This window comes from Mytilus galloprovincialis, chromosome 10 (assembly GCF_965363235.1).
Source record: "Mytilus galloprovincialis chromosome 10, xbMytGall1.hap1.1, whole genome shotgun sequence".
In the NCBI taxonomy this organism is placed as follows: Eukaryota; Metazoa; Mollusca; class Bivalvia; order Mytilida; family Mytilidae; genus Mytilus; species Mytilus galloprovincialis.
The window spans coordinates 3,600,530-3,626,117 of record NC_134847.1 but is presented as its reverse complement, the minus strand read 5'-3'; the positions used below and the strand labels follow the sequence as shown (position 1 = coordinate 3,626,117).

Sequence of the window (25,588 nt, the reverse complement as noted above, 5' to 3'; positions counted from 1 at the left end):
CTATTCAGATATGTTATCAAAATGTTGACAAAATATAGCTTTTTCTTTTTCGTAGTGAGAAATGTGCAATATGGATGCTAAAGGAAGCAGCATACAGGCGCATAGGATGATGGGAGTTTGAAAGCACCATGCATCCTTTCAGCAGCCAATGGAAACCGCCGTCGCAACTCAACCTAATTTAAATATTAATTTGGGCATATGCAGAATATTTCCCATCCGACCCCTGATAAGATAGCGAGAGCTATCGTATTTATACTCTCCTTTAACGTTTTTTATTAATTATTTTATTTCAATACACACATTGTAATTGTTACATAATTTGAATTATATATTTCAATGTAAATATATTAACAAATACGACATCCCCTCAAAAGTATTGATAAACTGAAATGATTGAACAAGCATTGCATAAAATCTTGATTGTATGTCTTTAGCGAGGAAAAGACTCGTTGCAATACACAAGTAATGCACATACCTGTTACATTCGAATAAAATAAAACGCGAAATAGGCAATATGTTTAAATTTAAACGAATATTTTCAAATGTTTTATACTGTCGTTTTAATAAAAAAAAATAATCTTGCAATATTGTTTCCTCCATGATTAGATTACATACACACACACGCATCAATAAAGTTTAGATTTGTTAATTAAAACATGCCAAAGAGAGTTTCAGGTACACGTAGACATAATAAACAAGAGTAGGTGGTCGACTTAGCCGATAGAGTGTCAGAAATTATGTGTACAGAACAGGAAAATGATAATAAAAATGACAATTATCTGAAATATCGGCAAAAGATTAATCGTATTATAAGTTATGTTACATTTTATAACTGAAAATCAACGATGACGCTTCATATGCAATTACGTACTAAAAAGGAAATCAATTGGAGAGAGTTGTGCTTTGAACAGAAAATATTTATAAAAGAAGAGAGAATTGTTCCACAAAGAGAAATCTTACCAAATGAATACAGAGTTGAACGACTTATTTCCAGAAAATTAGAGAAAAGAAAGGTAGGCATTTAAGCTTAGATTGGATGAAGTTGAAGTGTGTCATCTCTTTGAAATTCAAAACCACTTACAATTATGTTAGTTAGTTTAAAACGAACTGACCATTCCATTACTGGTTATATAAAGACGTACAATTTCCATTTATTTATTAAACATTCAAACTTAAGCTCGGAACTTGTTTAAAATAGTGGACAAGCAGTTTTATCAACAAGAGATTATCTGTTACCGTTTATACCATATATATATATATATATAGCATCTGCTTCAAATATGAAAGCTCTTCTAAAAGATATTTGCTTAAAAGGGTCTAGTGTAATATTTCAAGAATCCACATATTATAACAAAATAGTAGCCTTTTTTTTTTATCTATACGCTTTGACACTTTAATGCTTTGATTTTTATTCTTCATATAAAAAAAAATCTGTAAAGTAATAAAAATATTTTTCTTACAAATTTGTTGATAGAAGAATAGTTTTTCAAATGGAGAGAATGAAATACATGTATACATAATCTATCTCCACAAAAGAAGAAAAAATGGTGTCTCATCCTTATTTAAAATTTCACCCAGAACGAATACGCCTGTTTATTTCGTTGTGGCATTCATATGTTTATAGATAACTACATTTAACCCATACGCTCTTTCGTATTTATAAACATGACCTGATTTTTGCATTTGATTTTCATCAATATTTCAAATAACAATCTTATAGGAGCACTTTTTCGTAATGTTAAATTATTTGCAAACAATTTTGAGGTTCTTTTCAAAGTATATATATTTACACATGATGCCGTGTTTGTTTGCATTGTCCACTTGTCGCGTTATCATAAAGTACGATCTTTGATAAACTCCCGCATGGTACATATACTACTAATATATAAGGAGATAACCACATATCATTGATTACATTTTGTAAGTACCCCATTTCTAATATTTGCGTCTATGAGAGTTTTGTTTTTAATGAAATGCATAATATCAGATGTCTCGTTTATTCCAATGATGACGGATTTTTTTTATGAAGACAAATTGTGATTTTTTTGTCCAGACAAATTTTTCATATTGGCGCTTAATGGCATAGACCCCCCTTTTCTTTGCTCTGGGAACAGTATATCTATAATATATATGTTCCTGCTTTGCTTTGGTCTGAATTTTTCATTAATTATTTTTTTTTGCATATCTATATATTATCTTTTTTTGCAATGACTTGTCTGTTTCTCTAGAGCTTGAGATGTCCGCTTAAGATCTTCTGCCTCTTTTTTTAAATAGAAAAAGCTAGTGGACTACTCATGACAAGTCATTAAAATGTAAAACTATAAAGAATATAAAAGATTATACATAATTTTGAATTGATTAACTATAGAACTTGCCTTAGCTGTGAAGAATTTAGGACAGAAAGTCACAGGACAAAAAGTCACAATTCATTGTTTTTCATATTGTTGTCATTGAATAAGAAAACGCTTATTTTGAAAAAAATTATTTTGTATTTTAATTGAACTATAATATGTATATGTATATATAATACACAAAGACACTTGCTATATAAAAGATTATCAGAAATGACTAGTGACAATTTCTTATACACACTGCTTTCAAAATCAAACGAGTACGTGTCCTGTTTTCTGCTTGGCAATCACGAAGAAGCTCTATTGGACTTTTTAACACCAGAGCATTGTTTAGACGTCCTTAACGAAGGATTTTCCTATCTTACATACTGTAGACTGTAAATACTTTTGAATTCAAAATATTTAGTGACATTAATTCTATAACCTAATTTCAAAACTTTGTAATTGTACATAATTTATATGCATTTTGTCAATCTCCTTTAGGAGGAAATAAAGTATGATGATGATGTATGAATAATTGAAAATGCGAAAAAGTAATTTTGGTTCCGAACAAGTTCTTTTAAAATAAGATACATATGTCCCGACTTCTCTTGTTTTCACAATTCTTCTAAGAAACATACATTATATGTTATACTTTATTACTGTGTATGATACATGTGCCGATTCTAATATTCATATCAATTTTTATATTTGACACACATCCCTTTTTTTACAGGAGCTTATGTACATGGTGAAATGGGAAGGTTACTCTGTTTACGAATGCTCGTGGGAACCAGAGGCTCATCTTAACCAAGTTTTGTTAAATACCTTCTATACACCAGAAATCGACGATTCACGTCTTGCGTTGTCAGCTCGTAACTTTGAATTGGCTATACAACAGAGGCTTAGAGGGAAGCACAATACTGTGATAATTAGATTTGACCTTGGCTATCTAGAGTCTTTAGTCAAAAGTATCAGATCATGTGGGGTTTCGTTTAACATTTGGACACCAAAATCTGGAAGGTGCGAAAGAGATTGGACTTCTTTCAGGGGAGATGATATGAAAAAAATTATGAAAAATTTACCAGAAAAGTTAATGTTCTGTATTCATAACAATACCCACGATCAAACGGTGAAACTATGGAATGACTTTTCCTCCATTTTACGACTGATTAACTCCCCCGCTGTTGAACTCAAAACACCAGAATTTGTTTTCAATATGTGTAAAAAGTGGGCTTCTGACTTTATTGAAATCGGGAAGGAACGGAATGGATACCGTCCTGAAAATATTACTCCGTATATACATACGCTCGTCTATCACATCCCATTTTACGTGATTCGAAAGTTTAGCGGTCAGGCGGTCGAAAAAGTTAATGACAGTATTAAAACAATATATCAAAAGAAAACTAATAAGATGGATTGCACTATTGATACGATTAAAGTTAGAAAGCGAATAGAAAACTTATGCAGCGAAATGGAACGGGAAAGAAGGAATTATGTGAAAAAGAATGACGACTGGTGGGAACACCACATCTGTGTTACCCGAGCACAAAAGAAGGAGAATGTGTCGAAAGAGATACAAGCCGCAGACGAAAAGTTCCATATACCAACGGTAAATCCGTCAACTCATCTTTATCAACCGACGAGGTTGTTGATTTTGAAGACCTGTCAGTCGAAGAAATTAAACAGAAACTGTTAGCTTTTGGCATAAAAACAAAACTGCGGAAGAAAGAAAAGCTCGTAGTTCTTTTAAAAGAAACTGTTGGCGGCAGAAAGTAGACATTTTAATACAAACTTAACTTTAGATTGGTTGAATGCGTGTTATTCCTTTTCGTTATTACCACTTTTTGGTTGAAATTTATGGCATATCTTTGATTGATTTAGTGAAAGTTATCTACAAGATAATTAAAAAAAAATGTAAAACACTTTTGAGTAAATTTAGGTAAGAAATCAATGTTTCGTTACAAGGGTGGGGGTTTGGTCATGGAAGTGTGTATGTGTGTGTGTTCCAAATGGTGTTTATCTTGTATATATGTACAAAAAAAATGTGCTTTCTTTCCATTTTTGTTTTTGTTTTAACATTTAAAGCATTTACGTCACTAAATTCTTGTAGGTTTAAACAAAAAAAGTTTTCTTCGTTGCTGTTTGATCAATTTGTAAATGTATATATATATATATATATAGCTGTTTGTCCGATTATTGTTACAGCCATTGTAGTGTTTGTATATTGATTCACAAACTTCGGAGGCTTACGGCACGGAGTAGTAAAGTTTATTAAAGTTTGAAAATGTATTTTAGATATTGTTCTTTTATGCTTATAGACTTAGTTTTTAGACTTTAGACTGTCATACCGAAAAAAAAAGAAAAAAAAACAACACAAGATAGTCTTTTACTATCACCAAACGAAAATTTCTGGTCATTAGTATGGTTTTATATGTTTATAAATATATTGTTATTGAAGTTTTACTATAGTTGATATATATAGAAAAGATGTTTTGTGATTGCCAATGAGACAACTCTCTACAAGAGACTAAATGTCACAGATATTAGCAAAGTCACCATATACGGCCTTCAACAATGACCAAACCCCTACAACATATCCGAAAAAAAAAATCCGAAACGACAAATGTATTTAAACGAAAAAACCAAGGGCTTATTCATGTACAATATAAAAAATATGTAACACAGCAGCAAACGACTACCACTGATATATACCGGATCCTGACATAGGATAGGCACATACATACAAAATGTGGCGTTGTTTAACATGTTAACGGGCGCCACACCCTTCCCTAACCTGGGACAGTGGTGAACAGTACAATATAAGAAAAAACCGTATATGAATCATTTGGAAAACTAGCTCAATCCATTTTATTACAATAGACTGCTTGATAAAGCTACCCTTGTTTATTGCAGTATTATAGTCTTGAAATAAATTCTCGTACTAGAGTAAACACACTTATTTTCTAAAATGTTTGAAGTCACGAACATCGGCTGGTCAGTGTTTTCGTTTTTGGCAGACATTTATGGCAGATCTTTGCTTGCTTTTATAGTTAAATTTATTAGAAACTTTGATATTGGGCGATTAAGTGCCCGTTACATTATATAGACTATTGTTCCGGACTGCCACGGTATTTATCCCTTTTTAAATGTCTACTTGTTATTTTTGTAGTTGGCTTGCGGACTTATTGACGTACACATCACCTATTATTCATAACAAAAACACATGCTGCTATAAAATGCTTATTTATTACATATTGTTCTGTTTAAGGTTGTAGACATTACTTAGTTTATAAACATGTAACAAACAGCCAAAACAAAAAAGAATGTTTCCAAACTCTTAACAAAATATTCAAGTTATGAAAAAGACAAAAGAGACACAAGAAACAAAAACAGGCCTTCAAATATTACCATTAAAATAAGTGATATTAGAACAAACAAAAGCATATATACAAAAAAAGCATAACACTATTCCTCCTATAGAAATATGAATAAATCGGAGGTATTAGAGTAAAAAAAAAACACAATTAAAATCTAAAGTAGAATAAGATGACACGTAAATTGTTACATTTTACTAGTAAACTTGTCAAAACCGAAAGCAAATTTATTTTGCATGTTTATAACATAAATTTGAGATAAGAAACAAAAACTACAAGGTGTTAATTGCCTGGCCTCGTTATGTAACCATGCACGCTGGGATGTTGAGATAACAATGTATACTCCGAGTTATCTGTTCTTGGAAGGAATTTTTCAATAAGATTGGATTACCTCCCTTAAACCGGACTAATTCTTGGCAGACAGACGGACGAACGAACGGCTTGACGGACAAACGAACGGACGCACATACCAGAAAACATAATTCCCATAAATGGGGCATAAAAAAATCACACAATTGCCAAAATCATAGCACGAAATATATAAGTTGACCTTATTCTAACCACTGAATCAAATCTAAAAATGGAAAGGGAATGTGTCAAAGAGACAACAAACAAACCAGAGAGAAAATAAAAACCCAAGCCCACCAATAGCTCTTCAACCGACGGCGAGAAAATCCCACACCCTGAAACAAAAACGTGTACTAGTTCCGCGAACATGGGCGTCCAACTAAACTCCGAAACATATAAATGTACCAAGATTTTAATAACATACAAGACTTACAAAGCCCATAGGATCCTGATTTGGGACAGACGCATAAATGCGGTGGGTTTAAACATGTTTTGTGATATATCTACCTTCCCTATATCACTAGTCTATGTAGAATAATGAAACACAAAGCAATACGCACAGTAAAATTCAGTTTAAAAGAAGTCCGAATCCCATGTCAGAATGGGTAACAAAAGAAACTAAGCAAAATGACAATAATACATAAATTTACAAAGGACTACTAGCAGTTACTGACATGCCAGCTCAAGTCCTCAATTTAACTGATTGAAATCAAGGTTATGTCTCCGTCCTATGAAAATCAAACACAATCGCCCCAGTTAGGGGTTTAGTATCATACTTTCATAAAATATATGAACACAACTCGTATAGTTTTTGGTCCAATAGATATATATAAATAATAGGCAGTGGTTATTTTGGCGGCTCCGGCAAAAATAGTAAATTGTCTATGTACCGGCCCCTATAAAAAAATATCTTAAGGGCATACGATAGTTTTGGTCCCATATTCAAGTTTTCCTGACCTAGTAGGCTATTTTTGCCTGATTAAATCAAATAAATAATAAAAAATATACCCTTCATGTGCTACTCTTTGAGTAAAATGGGGTCCAAATTTTATATATTTGCTCAAAGTTCGGATTTTTTAATTTTAACGTTAAACACAAGCTGTAACAGTTTTTTGTTAAATTATTTGTAAATTCTGTGTTATATAATATTTGGCGAATAAATAGTATTATATAATCAATGTTTGCAAGAAATGCACTGGATATAAATATAAGGGTATAAAAAGAAGTTTTGTTTTGTTTTTATAACGGCAGTTAAATTGTTGGTAAAAAAAATTGAGCGCATTATATTGACCAAAGTGATACCGTATTTTTTTTTATGTTCGATCTCTAAGAAACGGGTTTCCTTCAGTATCTGACTTTAAAATTATGAAAAAAATATCAGTGTACAGTTTAGAATGTGCTTTGATGAAAAGAATCACTTGTTGTTGCAATATCGGGATTACTGGGGGTGGGGATGGAACATGTGAATATGTCCTCTACGTAACGGTCTGCTACGAAACAAGTTTGGGAGAAAAACGTTTCATGCAGTCGTTTTTTACTCTATTTTCAATTATAATCGTGCAAATCAAATAACAAGGGTTAGTTTCATGTTATTTTCAATATATTTTATCAACATAGAATAAGGTCTTTTTGTCCACTACGAAACTGTTTCCGTCAATCGTTACGAGGTCATCAAATTAAATGTCCACTACATAACATGAGTTGTACCTTCAACTGTGAAGTACTGTCTAACCTTTATCGATAAAAATGGTTCTCCAATTCATAATTATAAAACAATGAGATCTTTCCATTATGTAAAATAAAACAAACTGGAGTGTCAATAGGAGACATTATAATGCTGTAAGATGTGCGTTAAAAAGCAGTTTAGTAGTGGACATTTGTCCACTACGAAACAGTATATAAATTATGAAGAAAAAAAATCATTTTGAAGAGTAATTAAGAATGCACTTCTCATTCACAAACAGGTGTATAATAATTATACAACTGTTTGTGAATGAAAAGTGCATTCTTAAAATAGAAGTATTCAAAAATAAGTCTTGAAATACAATTTTAGACAAGTTGATTTTTTTCATTTTTTATGTCTGAAAATCACACCTTTATTGAAAAACGCTCTTTAAAAGATCGTTGGTTCTCCTTTCACAATTGTTTTACACTTGTCATTTTGGACTCTTAATTTATTGCTGGACTGTCACATTGAAAATCCACGGCTCCGTGTTTAAGGCCGTACTGTAATCTATAATTGATAATTTTATTTACATTGGTGCTTGGCAAGTTGAGACTGAGTTGTCTCATTAGCACGCATACCACATCTTCCTATTCATTCTAAGACTTATAACAAAAATGTGAAGTTTTTTCAAGGAATCAATGACACATGAATTCGGATTCTTTAAAAGTGCTATTAGGCTTAAAAATCATAGTTATATATCGCTTTGATATAGTTGTATTTCGTTTCTTCATTTGCACTCATACCACATCTTCTTATTTATTCTAAGACTTATAACAAAAATGTGAACCTTTTTCAAAGAATCACTGACACATGAATTCGTATTCTTTAACAGTGCTATTGGGCTTAAAAAATAATGCATCGTTTTGATTGAGTTGTGTTTCGTTTCTTCATTTTCCATTCCGTTTCATTTCGATATAATTCGTTTCGTTTCGATTTAATTCGATTCGATTCCCGTTTCTCGACAGTCTATGTTGCCTAGATTGAACATTAAATCTTCATTTTAAAGAACAAAGAAGCGTTTCCGGATTTTGCTTTCAGTTGTTTTGTTGATATTCATATATTTGATATGTAAGTTCTGGTACTCGCTGTGTTTTATATATATGTCTCTTGTCATGTCTATTCAAAGACAGTTTTTTTTTCTTGACTATTTTTATTCAATCTCAGGTGTTGAAAATCAGGGCCCCAACACAAAATTCTTCTTTTTTTAGTCCCTTTACGATTTTTTATATAATTTAAAGTTCATCATAACATTATGGACTAAAATGGCTGTATAGTGTATTTTAACCTAAAAATACAGATTTTGCATGCCACGTCACTCAGACATCAAAATTACAACATGTACAAGTGTTTGGGACCTCAAAGGGTTTCGGGTCGATCCGGCCAACGTTGATACGGCCAAAGTCGATCCGCCCCACGTCGATCCAGCCCCTCAGATGAGTATAAAACAACATGAACAAACTAGGTTGATTATGTTTTTATTACAAGTTTTTAAGAGTATTGGGTATAATTATATTAAAACAATTCAGACAGCAACATTAATCAGCAGTAATTAGCATTTTCTTTCGATTGACTTTGATGCTAACAAGTCTTTCATCTTGTGTTATAACAAATAGTTACATACACAGCGGTACAAGCCGATCTCCAAGCTGAGTCTTGCCCGTTGGCAGCGCACAAAGTACCAACGTTCACAGGTAGTTATTGTAGTGTTGCAAGTGTGACCCCTTTAAGTAAGTGACAGTGTAAAACTGTCATGACTGTAAGTGTAAATGTTTTAAAAGTTATATATATTTATGTGAGTGTCAGAGATAGTGTGTTTGTTAGTATGTATGATTTTATTGTTATATTTTAGTAGTGCTGATAAAATATTTTAGAGAGTGAAAACGTGCATTCAGTGTCATTGTTTTGTTATTTTCTTGCAATTAAGAATAATGGATACTCATATAACTTGGTTTTTTTTTTCTACACACAACTAAAGGGAAAACCAACAGTCTAATTGACTATATTCAATATTAAAAAAATAATAAATTATTATTATATACACCAAACAAAATATCAAACTGTAAAGACCTTGTTTATATTACAAAAAAAACCCCAAAAAACAAATGTTATAGAAGCCTGTGATGTTACCTGAAAAAAAATACAATTAACTATTATTATATACACCAACCTGAACCAGAAGATCGATCTATAAAGACGTTGTTGATTACGTAACTTTAATTAATCAGGATTTGATTTAATTAAGTGATTACAAGTGGCATTACCTTGTTCACAATCGCCAGACAATTGTTGAATAAAAAAACCAATTATAGACTAATAATTTGATTAATCAAGTCATTATGATGAGTTAAATTTTATAGGTTTCAGTGGACTGTAAATATTTATTTAGATATTCTGTGTATGAACTAACAAAACATAAAATCGCCATGACATTCAAATTTAAAGTTATCACGGAAAATAACTTCATATTTCAAAATATGTTGAACCTGCAATTCAACAATAACACTCATTTTCGTATCGATTTAAAATAGTTCTTTAACCGGTACTCTAATACTTCACTTACCTTTTGTCGTCTATCATCGGACACTTTTTGAAAATTCCATTTAAACAAGGGAACAGACAAGTAGAACAATTGACACAAAGTGTCCTGGAAACAGGAGTTGAGTAATTGACACAAAGTGTCCAGGGAACAGAGGAGTCAAGTAATTGACACTACGTGTCAAGGGAACAGACAAGTAGAACAATTGACACAAAGTGTCAAGGGAACAGAGGAACGGAGCAATTGACACAAAGTGTCCAGGGAACAGAGGAGTCAAGTAATTGACACTACGTGTCAAGGGAACAGACAAGTAGAACAATTGACACAAAGTGTCCTGGAAACAGGAGTGACATAATTGACACAAATCGCAAGGGAACAGAAGAGTGAAGCAAATGACACAGTGTCCAGGGAACAGAGGAGTGGAGTAATTGACACAAAGTGTCCAGGGGCCAGAGGACTGTAGCAATTGACATAAAGTGTCCAAAGAACAGAGGAGTGACGGGATTGACACAAAGAGTCAAGGGAACAGACAAGTAGAACAACTGACACAAAGTGTCAAGGGAACAGAGGAGTGGAGCAATTGACACAAAGTGTCCAGGGAACAGACTAGTAGAACAATTGACACTAAGTGTCCAGGGAACAGACAAATACAACAATTGACACAAAGTGTCCAGGGAACAGAGGAGTCAAGTAATTGACACAAAGTGTCCAAGGAACAGAGGAGTCAAGTAATTGACACTAAGTGTCCAGGGAACAGAGGAGTCAAGTAATTGACACTAAGTGTCCAGGGAACAGAGGAGTCAAGTAATTGACACTAAGTGTCCAGGGAACAGAGGAGTCAGGTAATTGACACTAAGTGTCAAGGGAACAGACAAGTAGAACAATTGACACAAAGTGTCCTGGAAACAGGAGTGACGTAATTGACACAAAGTGTCAAGGGAACAGAAGAGTGAAGCAAATGACACAAAGTGTCCAGGGGCCAGAGGACTGTTGCAATTGACATAACTAAAAGTTTCCAAAGAACAGAGGAGTGACGGGATTGACACAAAGAGTCAAGGGAATAGACAAGTAGAACAATTGACACAACATGTCCAGAAATCAGACGATTGAAGCAAATGATACAAAGTGTCAAGGGTATAGAGGAGTGGGACCATTGACACAAAGTGTTAAAGGAACAGAGGAGTGAAGTTTGGTGTCAAGGGAACAGAGGAGTGGAGCGATTGACACAAAGTGTTAAAGGAACAGAGGAGTGAAGTTTGGTGTCAAGGGAACAGAGGAGTGGAGCGATTGACACAAAGTGTTAAAGGAACAGAGGAGTGAAGTTTGGTGTCAAGGGAACAGAGGAGTGGAGCAATTGACACAAAGTGTTAAAGGAACAGAGGAGTGAAGTTTGGTGTCAAGGGAACAGAGGAGTGGAGCAATGGACACAAAGGCTCCAAAGAATAGAGGAAAGGAGCAATTGACACAAAGTGTCCAGGAAACAGAGGTTTGAGCAATTGACCCTGAGCGTCAAGGAAACAGAGGTTTGAGCAATTGACCCTTATCAGATATGTTCCTTACGTCGTAACTACAATCCCCTTCCCTTTCATGAATGTGACCTACCGAATTCAGTGCTCTAGCTAGAATTCAAAAGGGGCAGGGTGCCAGTGGAGGGCAGGGAACTTTTTATGATAGGAGAAGGCACTGCTCATTTTTTTGTCTACGTCCCTGCGTGTATCACGAGTTCACATATTTTTTTTACTGTATATATTGTTAATAAAGATGCATTTATAAAGTTGTTGTTTTGATTATTTATTCTATAAAATTTGCATAAGAAAAGTCATTCATACTATATCATGTTCATATTAATACACAGCAATACACATTCATACTATTAACCAAAAGAGGCAAAATAAACTTACTATTCTCCCCACCCCCTCTGCTTCCAAAAGAAAGAACATAAAGTAAACATCTCATAGTTTACCATACATGTACATGACAGAGTAGTTGTATTTCAAAATGTCATCTAGAGCTTGGCCCTTAAAACCTGTTTTCATTGTTCGTGTTTAAGAATATATTATTTAGTGTAGCTTAATTAAGATGATTTGTGATGAGAGTATTACTGCACACTTCCATTTTAGTAAGATGACAGGTTGGACATCTTTCAATCAAATTGACAATTCATATTTCGTTATTGACAATGTATAAAACATGGATTGCCAAAAGTATGATTATCAAAAATAAATTGCAATATATTTTTTTTTGTATGTTCAAAGACAGTTAATATCCTTAAGGTAACATTCTTATATAATTTTGTATTCAATTGGTTATTTTTTCCTATTTTTAGTGCTAGATAATATTTTAGGAGCACAATTTTGTAATAACCATTTTCAGGGGAAATAACTCCAAAATTAATTTCCATGTTTACGTCTGCTTGTCGCTCACAAGTTGAGATGTACGAGTTTTATTTTGATTACTTCAATTCAATTCTAAATTCATGAAAGTCTTCATTCTCACACTCTTTCATTGTGACTTGAAGATCGAAAGAAAATGCCGACACATTCATCATATTTATGACAAAAAGGTATCCCCGAGGAACCAGTAATGACGCACCTAACGTTGTGTTTGTCTCTGCATTTAATCTACCATTTAAAAGAAAAAGAAACACGGAATAGAATGAAAGATTGATCACTTGTTAATGTATTTCAATCATTAAACAGTTGATTTTTGAAACAGTAAAAGCAATAAAAATCATGTTTGCTAACATTACAAACGGACTGTCAACTTATGATGGGTACCAGTAATGACGCACTATAAACAAACCAGTAAAAACCACTTGCAGTGTACCTGATGTTCGAAAAATTGCTTCAATCCGGATAATTTAAAGTTAACACTATTCAACAAATTTAATTTTAATAACAAATTTTGACATTTACAGTCACTTTTATGATCATGTTGATAGCAACACAATTTTTTTCATTAATTTAATTGTAACCTATATTTTATTTCAAATTTTATATAAAATTGTTCAAAATTTATCAAAGTGACATATATATTCCATATACTTGAAAATAAGAAGTAATTGCATTCATAAAACAACATTGACATTAAAACATTTATCAATGTATACTTCGTACAATGAATGAAAAAAATCGATAAACAATAGAAAATTATATAAGCGACGATCATTTGTTCTACAGTGATTCCCGCTTAAATGTAAAACCATGTCACATGACAGTCATATGATTTGAAAAACACAAACTGGGGCAGCATGTGCATACATACTTTTGCCGGCCAAAGTGGATTTAGGACTGATAATCATTCTGGGAAGGGTAGACTGTTTTTGACCTTAATAAAATGGCAGAAATTGCATTATCTTTACTAATTCAAGCAATAATAACATTTCTGGACAGAGTTTGAGGCATCTATGTTGTAGTCATATGACCTTCACCATCATGTTATGAATAGTAATTATCGATGACGTCACATCTTTTGTTTAGAAATATAAAACCCAAAACTAAATTGGTGCGTCATTTCTGGTCCGCGTCAAAACAGGTACCAAGACGATACATTGTCTTAATTAAATTACCTATTAATTAACACCTTTGAAGTCTTATCCACAATAATTGATTGTAATGACATAATAAACCTCATAACCTGGGGGCAATCACCAGGTGTCATATTTGTAATTTAACTTCTGATAAGAAATCGATGAAACAAAGGCAATTTTACCAAAACGGCACAAGGGTTTTTTGGAAAACGGCGTCAGGGCAGAAGGGCGCGACCGAGGGCACACAGGGCGCGGCTGAGGGCACCTAGGGCGCGGCGCCCTTCTATTTTGGGCTAACGAGACCACTGGAATTAGACTATTGACCGGATTTGTAATCACATAAGCAACACGACGGGTGCCACATGTTGAGCAGGATCTGCTTACTCTTCCGGAGCACCTGAGATCACCCCTAGTTTTTGGTGGGGTTCGTGTTGTTTATTCTTTAGTTTTCTATGTTGTGTCATGTGTACTATTGTTTTTCTGTTTGTCTTTTTCATTTTTAGCCATGGCGTTGTCAGTTTGTTTTAGATTTATGAGTTTGACTGTCCCTTTGGTATCTTTCGTCCCTCTTTTAGTGTCCAGGAAACAGAGGTTTGAGCAATTGACCCTGAGTGTCCAAGAAACAGAGGTTTGAGCATTTGACACAAAGTGTCCAGGAAACAGAGGTTTGAGCATTTGACACAAAGTGTCCAGGAAACAGAGGTTTGAGCAATTGACACAAAGTGTCCAGGAAACAGAGGTTTGAGCAATTGACACAAAGTGTCCAGGAAACAGAGGTTTGAGCAATTGACACAAAGTGTCCAGGAAACAGAGGAAGTAAGCAATTATCACAAATTTGCCAGGGAACCGAGGAGTGTAGCAATTGACTCAAAGTGTTCAGGGTCAAGAGGAGTGAAGTACTTGACACAAGTGTCTAGGGACCAGAGGAGTGAAGTACCTGACACAAGTGTCCAGGGACCAGAGGAGTGAAGTACCTGACACAAGTGTCCAGGGACCAGAGGAGTGAAGCAATTATCACAAATTTTCCAGAATTCACCCTGTTTTTTTTATAAGTGCCCCTTTGTCCTTATAGCCCTGTCCACTGCATTTCTGTTGTATACAGGAAGATAGATACATGAACTTTAAACATAACAAAAAGCTTTGAAAACAGGGGGGAACAAGTCATGCAAAGTTTGGAATGATACATGTAAAAAGTTCATGCATAAATATATATATATGATGCTCCATAAGGTTCCCTGGCACCCATCCTTCCCAGTTATTCTGGCACTGACCTACAGTGCCCTTAGTCATACAGTAATTGATATGTGTCCTTCAGCACTTTAATTATTGGTAGAAAACTGCTGTAATTTGTGATTCTTAGGACCAATGAAGTATTAATTAGTCTTAACCTGAGCTATGGATATTAAATAGATAAATAATGTCTTTCTCATATAAAGAAAATCCTGTTCTTAGTAAAATAATTCCAGTCATGAATAATTAATTAGATTTTCCTGCGTTTTGAAATTGACATTTGATGATGACTCTTGATGTAATAGTATTGATTTCTCCTCATATGTTCTAATAATAACTTCTGTTTCTACAACTAACAATAAGAAATGGTGAGTTTATTTTACATTTAATTTGTCTGGTGTAATTTTGTAAATGGAGAAAAATATTTAACTGGAGAGTTCAGATATAACATATATGTATACTTTCATAATATTTTCTTTTGTCACTGTTTGTAATTAGTAATGTATTTAAGCTTAAATGGTTTATAGTTGAAATTCAGATTTATGTAAAGTATATTATTTAGCAACAACCTGTTCTCTGCTTGATGGAAAGGAGAAAAACACTGTTTGTAGTAAAATGTTTCTCCTCATTTGTAGAAACTTATATATAGATATTGGAAGATGTGGTGTGAGTGTATGTTTATAAATGGTTTAGGAAAATAATGTTAAATGCCAAATAGCTTGATTAGATAATGAAATTAACAAGAATACAGAAAATTGTGAGGTGAAAAAGAGATTGAAAAAAATGCAACTTGTCATTTGAAATATTTGAATTTATATGATTACAAAACTATCTACATAGGTAAAGTTGACCGTTGGTAGATTACCGAATCCCTTAGGTAAAGTTGACCGTTGGTAGATTACCGAATCCCTTAGGCAAAGTTGACCGTTTATAGATTACCAAATCCCTTAGGCAAAGTTGACCGTTTATAGATTACCAAATCCCTTAGGCAAAGTTAACTTTTGGTAGATTACCGAATCTCTTAGACAAAGTTTACTTTTGGTAGATTACCGAATCCCTTAGGCAAAGTTAACTTTTGGTAGATTATTTTATAGTCTAAATTGACCTTTGATAGATTTGGCTCTTCATTTTACATGCCTATAGAGATAAAAAGATATGGTATGAGTGCCAATGAGACGACTCTCTATCCATGTCACAATCTACAAAAGCAAACCATTATAGGTCTAAGTACGGTCTTTAGCATAGAGCCTTGGCTCACACCAAACAACAAGCTATAACATGTATAAAGGGCCCCAAAAAATGGCTAGTTAAAACCATTAACCTTTTGGTAATATAGCTATATATGTGTTTAGGTTCTCTTACATTCTTGGCATTCTATTTTTTGGAGTTTGAGCATCTCTGATGAAAATTACAAAAATACAGCTTTGGACACAGGAAATTTTTTAAAGTGTTATTTTCATAATAAATATTCTTCTTTTTTCAGAATCCTTCAATTGGACAAGAATATTTGAAGACTTGGTTCTCTGTTACCATGGATACAGATCCTGTTAATTACAGGAGGAAGGATGAGACGTTCCCTGCGCCTAAACCCATTCCAGAGAGGAAGGCATCAAAATCTGGTAAATCACAGGTTATAGTTATTATATAAAAACTAATGGAGATGTTTGATAAATGATAAGGAATTGAGTAAACTGAATAAACAATATTGAAAGAATCAAGATGGATGACATGGCTAAAAATAGTACATAGTGGTAAAATGCAGTTTTGGGCTTATATCTCTGAAACGGAACCAAAAGTATAACAGTTGCATTATTTCATGCATCAATTGTAAATAAAATTATCAGGTGAGCTACACAGGCTTCTTGGAGCCTCTAGTTTGTTGACAAATTTTGTTTTGGAATCAAAGGGAAGCCTACTCCTACGTTCGTCCATCCGTTCGTCCCACTTCAAGTTAAAGTTTTGGTTAAAGTTTTTGGTCATGGTAGTTTTTGATTAAGTTGAAGTCCAATCAACTTGAAACTTAGTACACATGTTCCCTATGATATGATCTTTCTAATTTTAATGCCAAATAAGAGATTTGCCCCCATTTTCACGGTCCACTGAACATAGAAAATGATAGTGTGGATGGGGCATCTGTGTACTGGCGACACATTCTTGTTATAAATATTGATTCAGCAGTTTACTAATTTTTTCCAAGCTTTTGATATTAGAATTTTTCTGTTCATGGTTATATGTAATTAAAGTGGATTGTATTCACAATACAATGTACAATAAATAGACACTGATCTATGAGATTTATAAAATCCTATTGGCCATGACAATTAATCATTACAAAACAACTTTGATAAATGAATGGCTTAGAAGTAGCAGTAAAAATTCATACGTAAAAAAACTTATTTGTTTTATCAGTTTTCCGTGAATACCAAAGATTATTACAATTAATTAAGAATATAAAAATAATCCAGTTCTCTAGTAAAAAGTATTTATGTCCTTCATTTCTTTACAGATCAATAAAAACAATAAATGACTGTTAAGTAACTTAAGGTTTCAACTCCCTCAGGCAAAGTTTGCCTAAGAAGGATTTGGCTATTTATTATTACTTTATAATTAGGTCCTTTTGATTTGATTTTTATACTTTCCTTGGCTTTCAAATATTCAGCTTTGAGCATTCCTGATGATGTTAAATCAAGAACAAATTATGCTTAGGACTTATGAAATTTATAACGTCTTATTTTCATTTTTATGCCCCACCTACGATAGTAGAGGGGCATTATGTTTTTCTGGTCTGTGTGTCCGTTTGTTCATCCGTCCATTTGCTTGTTTATTCGTCTGTCTGTCTGTCCTGCTTCAGGTTTCGAGTTTTTGGTCAAGGTATTTTTTGATGAAGTTGAAGTCCAATCAACTTGAAACTTAGTACACATGTTCCCTATGATTTGATCTTTCTAGTTTTAGTGTCAATTAGAGATTTTACCTCATTTTCAAGGTCCACTGAACATAGAAAATTATATTGCGGATGGGGCTTCCGTGTACTATGGACACATTCTTGTTTACTGATATTATATAGAAGGATGTTATAAATGCTAAAGAAACTGTTTGTATTACTGTTTGAACGATGCCACTGTATTGTGAGAAATTCACAATACATATATAGCAATTAAGTGAACTGTACATGTTAACAAATAATTTCCCTGTTTGAATCAAATTTTTTATGTTCCTTTGCTTAACATAATAGGAGTTTAGCACAGAGAAAAAAAAATCACCTCACTGTAAGTTTAAGATGGCACCTTACAACAGTTGAGCAAAATTCTTTGCAAAATTTATATGGATAGACTTTTTATTATGTTACACCACAAAATCTGCCCTTGTCAGAAATAATATAATATGTTTTCTTTGCTTAAACATTGCAATGGTTTAGTTTGAAGTTCACCAAGCATTTTGAAAGAAATATTCTGATGTCATTTTGTTTCTTTTTGTGGTAGGTAAGAAGGAGAGAAGACAAGCCTGTAGTAGACCATGTAAAGAACATTCCTTTCTGACAGATGTGGCAGACGTCCGCGCCATGGAACAAGGACTCTTACAATTACTGGAGGATTTCCATTCAGGCAAATTACAAGCTTTTGGTAGGATTTAAAAAACATACAGCTTGGAATGAAATGTTTTATATAGTGTTTTATTATTTTTTGTGGTATACCAATTTTTGTGAGTGCACTGTTCAACCATGAATTCAAAGGTATATCCAATTACAAATTTTCTAATGGCTTATATGCAGACTTCAGCATAACCACAAAAATGTTAGTATCGTGAATACTTTAAATTTTATTTTTTTTTGTCCCAAAAAAATTGATTCAACAGTTCACAAAATTACTACATTGTATTGCCATTTATATGTCTTTAATTATTACATCAAATACATGTAATACTTTTATTATGCCCAATTTATGGGCATTATGTTTTCTGGTCTGTGCGTCCGTTGGTTTCGTTTATTTGTCTGTCCGTTTGTTCGTCCTGCTTCAGGTTAAAGTTTTTGGTCGAGGTAGTTTTTGATGAAGTTGAAGTCTAATCAACTTGAAACTTAGTAAACATGTTTTCTCTGATATGATCTTTCTAATTTTAATGCCAAATTAGAGATTTTATCCTATTTTCACGGTCCACTGAACATAGAAAATGATAGTGCAGATGGGGCACCCATGTACTGGGGACACATTCTTGTTTATTGTTAAAAAAATATGTTTGATTTAAACAACAATTCTGACTTCCAGAATTTAAATCACTAACATTTTAGATTTAACTTTTTAGGTGGTGGTTCAACATTTCAGCAGATGGATATGATACGAGAGCAACAAGAATGTTTAGCACGACTTCATTTCGAATTAGATATTCATCAAGACTTACAGAGAGGAAATGATGAAAAGGCTAGAATTTCGGCAAATTCAAAACTGTCCAGACTTATTGATCAGGTAAAAATAATAGGCTTAAATCTCAGCCAATCAAAAACTGTTAATACTTATTGATCAGGTTTAAATAAAAAAAACAGAATCTAAACCAATCAATAACTGTCCAAAAATTATCAAATCATAATCCAAATTTATATTATTTAATGTCATGCCAAAACTTTAAAAGTCAACATGTTCCAAGACCTCTGACTTCAAGTCATTGGAGGCTGTGTTGGCTGAATGGTCTAAGTTGATCAATCATCTACTGTGACACTGGCCTATCAACACTGAGGTTGTGAATTCTAACCTCACCATAACCAGTGCTTTTGACAATGAATCGTAATTGACTAATTGCCAGTTTTCCTGCCAAGACTAGGTGGTTCTCTCTAGGCACTCCTCCACCAATATTATGATGTAGCCAATAGTGCTGATAGTGGTGTTAAACACAAACAATCAATCAATCAAATCAAATCATTGTGGCTTGGATAGAGAGTTGTTTCGTTGGTTCTCATACCAGATCTTCTTATATCTATTTATAGCTAGCTAAAAATCTGTCTTTTGTATGACAGTCACATAAAAATTTAATGAAGATTATAGCATCTTTAAAGTAAAACATACAAGTATATTTTCTTGAGAAGTGATTCTGCAGATGCTATGTTTATATAGTTTTAAAATGTTTATCTTTTAATTTGTTTTTTTCAGCTTCATTCCATCAGTTCTTCAATGTATCCTTTTGTATGGACACCAATGTTTGGAATTTGATTCGTTGAGAACATTCCCCTGTAAAGGTAACTTGATACAAGATGAAATATCTGACTTCAATCTATTAACATCTCAATTTGGCAAACAAATGTTTTTGACTTATTTTAGGAGAAATGAGATGTGTCAGATATTAATCCACCTTACCTAGGCCTATATCAATGAGTACATCTGTTTTCCATATTCAAGTGGAAAAAATCTCTATACAAAGTCTGTAACTGATTATTGAACATTTAGTTGTTATAAGTACAAATCAGTCCAAATCTTTTGTTTCAAAGTTGTATACAAGTGCACTTGCATAAGGTTGATTTTTATCTGAAGCAGCTGCAATGTTATATGTTTTTAGTCTAAGTTAAGTCTAATTGAATGAACTAATGACTTTGTCCAAGACATCTCTCTTATTGTTGAAGACTTTTATTTTTTTTCAGGAACCAACACTATATTATCATGGAATTCATGATATGGTATTTCTTTTCTTGGTAAGAGACTGCCTCCTGCAACCCCTTTTTTGTACAAGTTGTGTTCAGATTGTATTGCATATTTTTGTTATTCTTTCTTGTCTTTCCTTAACTTAAACACAGACAAAAATTACACAAGACAGACTACAGTCCACAGAAGAGATGATAAGAAGAAAGATTGACTTGTTTCTGATGACAAGTTAGCCAGAAAATTTGACCCATTCCAGTGATAAGTTAAACAGAAAGTTGAAAGACTTCAGAAATCATGTGTGATATTTTGTATTGTAATTTTGTGACCAATTGTAGACTGTTTTAAACTATTGAGTATTCATAATTTTTTGTTGGATATCAATTTTCATAGATTTCATGACTAAATAATGTTGAGATAGTTTATTAGATGGTTAAATAATGGTTTTCTTTTACAAATTGTGACTTGGATGAGATAGTTGTCTCATTGGCACTCATACCACACCTTCTTATATCTATATAAATGTGACTTACAAAAGACTAAGGGTGATATTTGCTGTTTTTACGCCAACCCACAAAATATTTAATTTGTATTAAATGATGTGGTTTACTCAATTCAAATTTTCTGTAAGCTTGTATTTTGATTTTAGCAAAACTACAAAATAAAATATCTTTAAGAATACAATCATTTCACCAAAATAACGGAATCAATATGTCCATTTTTTCAAAAACATTTATTTTATTTTTTTTACTTTTGAGGATTTTGACCATACTGAGTAACTCTGCAGGATAAGTGAATAATTTGTGTATTCAATGCCAAAATTGTGTAAAGTGGCAGGTATGGAAATTTGTTAAAAAAAACCTAGTTTTTAAATGGATCAAATTTAATGTCAGAATGAATTTATTCATAATTGTAATTGAATGTGTAATGAAATATTTTATTATGTAAACAGTTAAGCATCCATAATCAGAATTTATAAAAAAAAAGTTCCATCTGCACATAATGTTGAAATGTTTTGTATGTATATTCCACTAAAGTTATATAATCAACAATATTGATCTCAGTATTTGTTACAACTTTCAATCACAGGTATATCATAGGGTCCATCTAAAAATACAAGTTTTGTTTAAATAGATAAAATACATAATTTTCCAACACAACAAATTCCAGGAAAAAGCAACTTTTCTTGTATCCATTAAAATGAATAAATGTATCTACAGTTATTATTACATAGGCATTTCATAATCTAAAGAACTATGAGTAATTTTATTGCCATACCTAAAATGAAAATAGTGTCACATCATTGGTTGAATTTCAGGGATTAAGGACATTTTTCATGAATCACAACACTTTGGTTCGGTGCATTACGTTTGCGCGCATTACCATTACATTTGCACGCAAAAATCATTACGTTTGCGCGCAGCTTTTGATTACAATTGTGCGCATTTTTTCACAGGTAAACTTAGGTAAAATACAGGTAATAATACTTGTTTATTTATAATTTGTTCAACTATTTACAAGTATAAGTACTCATTCCGTTAGTCTTAGTCCCCTGTTCACCAACGATGAGGTGGAAGAGGGATTTCGAGCAAGATAAGTCCATTTTATTATGCACAACGCCACAAGCACTAAATCCTAGAAATATATACAGATGAAAATGGTAAAATGTTAAAACATAGCTAATCTTTAATAAAGGTAAAAGTATTGATAAATTCATTACTTTGCATGTCGGTACGTGCCGAAACTCCATGTTTGTACCTTGGAGTTTATAATTCAATATGAACAATAACATATAATTTGAATTAAGAAACATTTTCAAAATTAATAATTGATAGTCATATTTATTATGAAAATACAAAAAAATAAAGTCAATAACAATTTGATTTAATTTTTATTTATATTTTTACCTGAGTTCACCTGTAAAATGAATGCGAGCAAATGTAATCGAAAGCTGCGCGCAAACGTAAAACATTTTAATCCCCAAATGCGTGCAAACGTAGTGCGCCCCTTTGGTCAACACTTATTAAAATTTTACCCAGAATGCATTAGATTCTAAAAAAAAAAAAATCAACAAATTCCAACAGGAACTTGTATTTTGAAATCATCATTTTTTTACTTGTTTTTCTATAGACATAGTTTATATTTTTGTTGTATTTTTGTTTATTTATTAGAAGTGAGTTTTATTTAATGAATGTATTTCATGTGAGTCGACAATCATATCTTTTTATGTGAAAATAGTACATTTCATTTCGAAATTATCAGTATATTTTTCTGTTCATGTTTTCTACTTCACTTGACATTAATTAACATTTAACTTTTCACATAAATATGGCAGATTTACAGTAGAAATGTGCCCTAAAATAGACCAAGGAGAAAAATCATCTCAAAATAGTCCAGGTTTTCAAATTGAAAAATTTTAGAGTTCTGTGCCTCGATTTAGGCAAGAAGTTAGATCTGGGTCCTCACATGTGACATATGGTAACTTGTAGTTGTATTATAAAAAGTCAATTTTCTATTTGATTGTAATGCAATTGAGCTAAATGCTTTTTGTATAATTGCTATAACATTTAATCAAACTGTCGATAGGTTGTTGATGTAAATTTTAATGAGATATTAATAATACTGTTGACTCTTACTTCACAATGTAATCATGACAGTTTAAATACATTGCTCAAATCAGAATAAACTTTTGCTTATTTAGTGTGTGGAGGGCATTTTTATTTTTTTGTTGCTTTATAGTTATATTGCTATGTTTTAGATCTGATTACTTGAAATATTTCATTTGTTTAGAAACACCCACCTTACAAAGAATCAAATATTTTTCTTCTTCTTTTAATCATGAGTTATCTCCCATTTGTATCAATCAATCCCCACGACAAAAACAAATTTTGTTTATTGTTTCTTCAATCAGGTAAATGTTTTGTGAGCTTTTCTTATATATTTATCTTTGTACATGTATTAGTTTTTTTAATAGATTTTCCCCTATTAATACAGTGTAATAGATATATATATATATATATGTAATTTTGGCAATGTTCATACTGATCCCTCCTACATGTACTACTGCATTGTATTCTTGACAGTTTTTAGTCTGAAAGAGAGGCTACAGATGTTTTATTCAACGAATGTAAGAAGAAACTTCAATATAAAGGAAATCCAATCAATTTTTATTTTGTTGAAATGAAAATCTCCTTGTACTTTATAATAGTTATATTTTTTTTACACAAGTCTTTCATGTTTTAATGATTTTTTAAGATAGTGAACCATCCTTTATTTCATATCATTCTATTTATATCTGGTTTCTCTTATTTATTTAATTGGGTCCTGTCTTAAGAGGCAGTTACCATTAAATATTTTGATCAGTCTTTCAATATTTGTCTCATTATTAAAGAAGTGGTGTTTCTAGTCAAGAAGTTTTGACTAACATTTTACCAAAAAAAAGATGTAAGGAAAAAATAAAACAATTGATTTTTTTTGTACATATTTTTGTTACTTGTTTTAAATAACAACATTTTTTTTAATTATAAGCAAGTTTTAACTTGAAATGAAGGTGAGTGAAAAAGGATAATCTGTTAAGTTAATTTAATTATCTCCCTATGGCAAGTTGGACTTGGAATATATTTCTTGATTCAAATCTGCAGGTAATATCTTTCAACTGTTTAAAGGATATCAATCTTGGAGGAGTTCCGCTTAAAATGCACATGGACAGAAAAACCAGTAGAGGGAATGATGAAATGTTTCTAAACAACATCCAACATAGGAATTATAAACACACAAGATGTCATGATATTTTTTTAGTTCCATTTATTTAGAATAAGAATAGAGAAAACATGGTCTAGTTATGTGGCAAAAAGTACATAGTGTTGAGGTTGAACTGTACTTTTAATTTTAGTCTCAACATACAATTAAAAGACCATTAAATTGTAAATGTACTCTAAAATAGGTCTTTAAAAAATATGTAAAATTAATTGTGATTAGTGCAATTCCATTATATGTAGCATACTGAAACTAGATTTGTCAATACTGTAGAAAAAAAAATGGTTGCTATTTAATTGATGTGTGGTTAATTTATATTTTGCCAATGTTTTTCTGTGCATCAAAAGTAATTACTTCACTTTAATCTAAATACCATTTTGGAAATCTCATGCAGAGAATCATATCATGTGCCAAAATCAACACATTGAAGCTTTAGACTGAAATATACATTTAAGCAGAGAATAACATCAAACTTTTCTACATGTACCAAACATATGTATAGTGTCACAATATATTTTCTAATAAACATTCCATTAGGTTTATTTTGTTATATTATCTTTTGTTTCACTCTCAGCTCACATACCTCAAAGGACCCACCACTCATAGCTATTGCTATCACTTTGTATCAGTCATTATTGTCTGCCTGTTGTCCTAAAATTCAGGGATTTGGATTTAATCCATAAACAAACATGGCTTCTGTAGCAATATAGGACAAGGAGTAAAACTGCAGTTTATTGTTTATACACTGCAGTGGCAGATCCAGGAATTTTCATAAGTGGGGGCCCACTGACTGCCTTAGAAGAGGCCCGCTCCAGTCACGCTTCAGTGATTCCCTATATAAGCAACCAAATTTTTTCCCAAAAAAGGGGGGCCCCCCCCCCTAAATCCGCCTCTGCACTGTATCTAAAGAACTAAAGCAAATAGGGCAAAAGTGACAGGCTAAACCTGATCAGCAAGTTGAAGGTTATTTCCCATGGAATTTTAAATTTATACAAAGTTTGTATTACTGTGGATTCAATAATATAAACATTGCAATAATTTCTATATTCATAGTAGTCAATGATTAGCAGGTCCACTATAATTGGAATAGTACATCTAGAACTGAAGAACAGTATATATCTGTCTTTATACATCAAAT

General features: G+C 32.4%; 1 protein-coding gene across 2 annotated transcripts; it reads left to right on the top strand.

The window, feature by feature from the left end:
- The first annotated feature begins 8,735 nt into the window (after positions 1 to 8,735).
- Positions 8,736 to 24,990, top strand: LOC143049666 (coiled-coil domain-containing protein 28A-like). 2 transcript variants are annotated; one of them, XM_076223310.1, is made up of 6 exons: positions 8,736 to 8,849; positions 16,560 to 16,695; positions 18,556 to 18,696; positions 19,373 to 19,533; positions 20,212 to 20,234; positions 20,850 to 24,990. In XM_076223310.1, the coding sequence occupies exons 2-6, from the start codon at positions 16,608 to 16,610 to the stop codon at positions 20,890 to 20,892; spliced, it is 456 nt and encodes a 151-aa protein (XP_076079425.1). In that variant the 5' UTR covers positions 8,736 to 8,849; positions 16,560 to 16,607; the 3' UTR covers positions 20,893 to 24,990. The 2 variants fall into 2 exon arrangements, with proteins under 2 accessions (XP_076079425.1, XP_076079424.1); XM_076223309.1 differs by having other exon boundaries at positions 8,741 to 8,859.
- The last annotated feature ends 598 nt before the right edge of the window (positions 24,991 to 25,588 follow it).

What these genes read in the sequence shown, in the direction of transcription:
- LOC143049666 (XM_076223310.1), top strand. Translation starts at nt 16,608, where the DNA reads ATGGATACAGATCCTGTTAATTACAGGAGGAAGGATGAGACGTTCCCT. An exon ending in AGGCAAATTACAAGCTTTTG is followed by an intron (nt 18,697 to 19,372) that starts GTAGGATTTAAA and finishes TTAACTTTTTAG; the next exon opens with GTGGTGGTTCAACATTTCAG. An exon ending in TGTCCAGACTTATTGATCAG is followed by an intron (nt 19,534 to 20,211) that starts GTAAAAATAATA and finishes TGTTTTTTTCAG; the next exon opens with CTTCATTCCATCAGTTCTTC.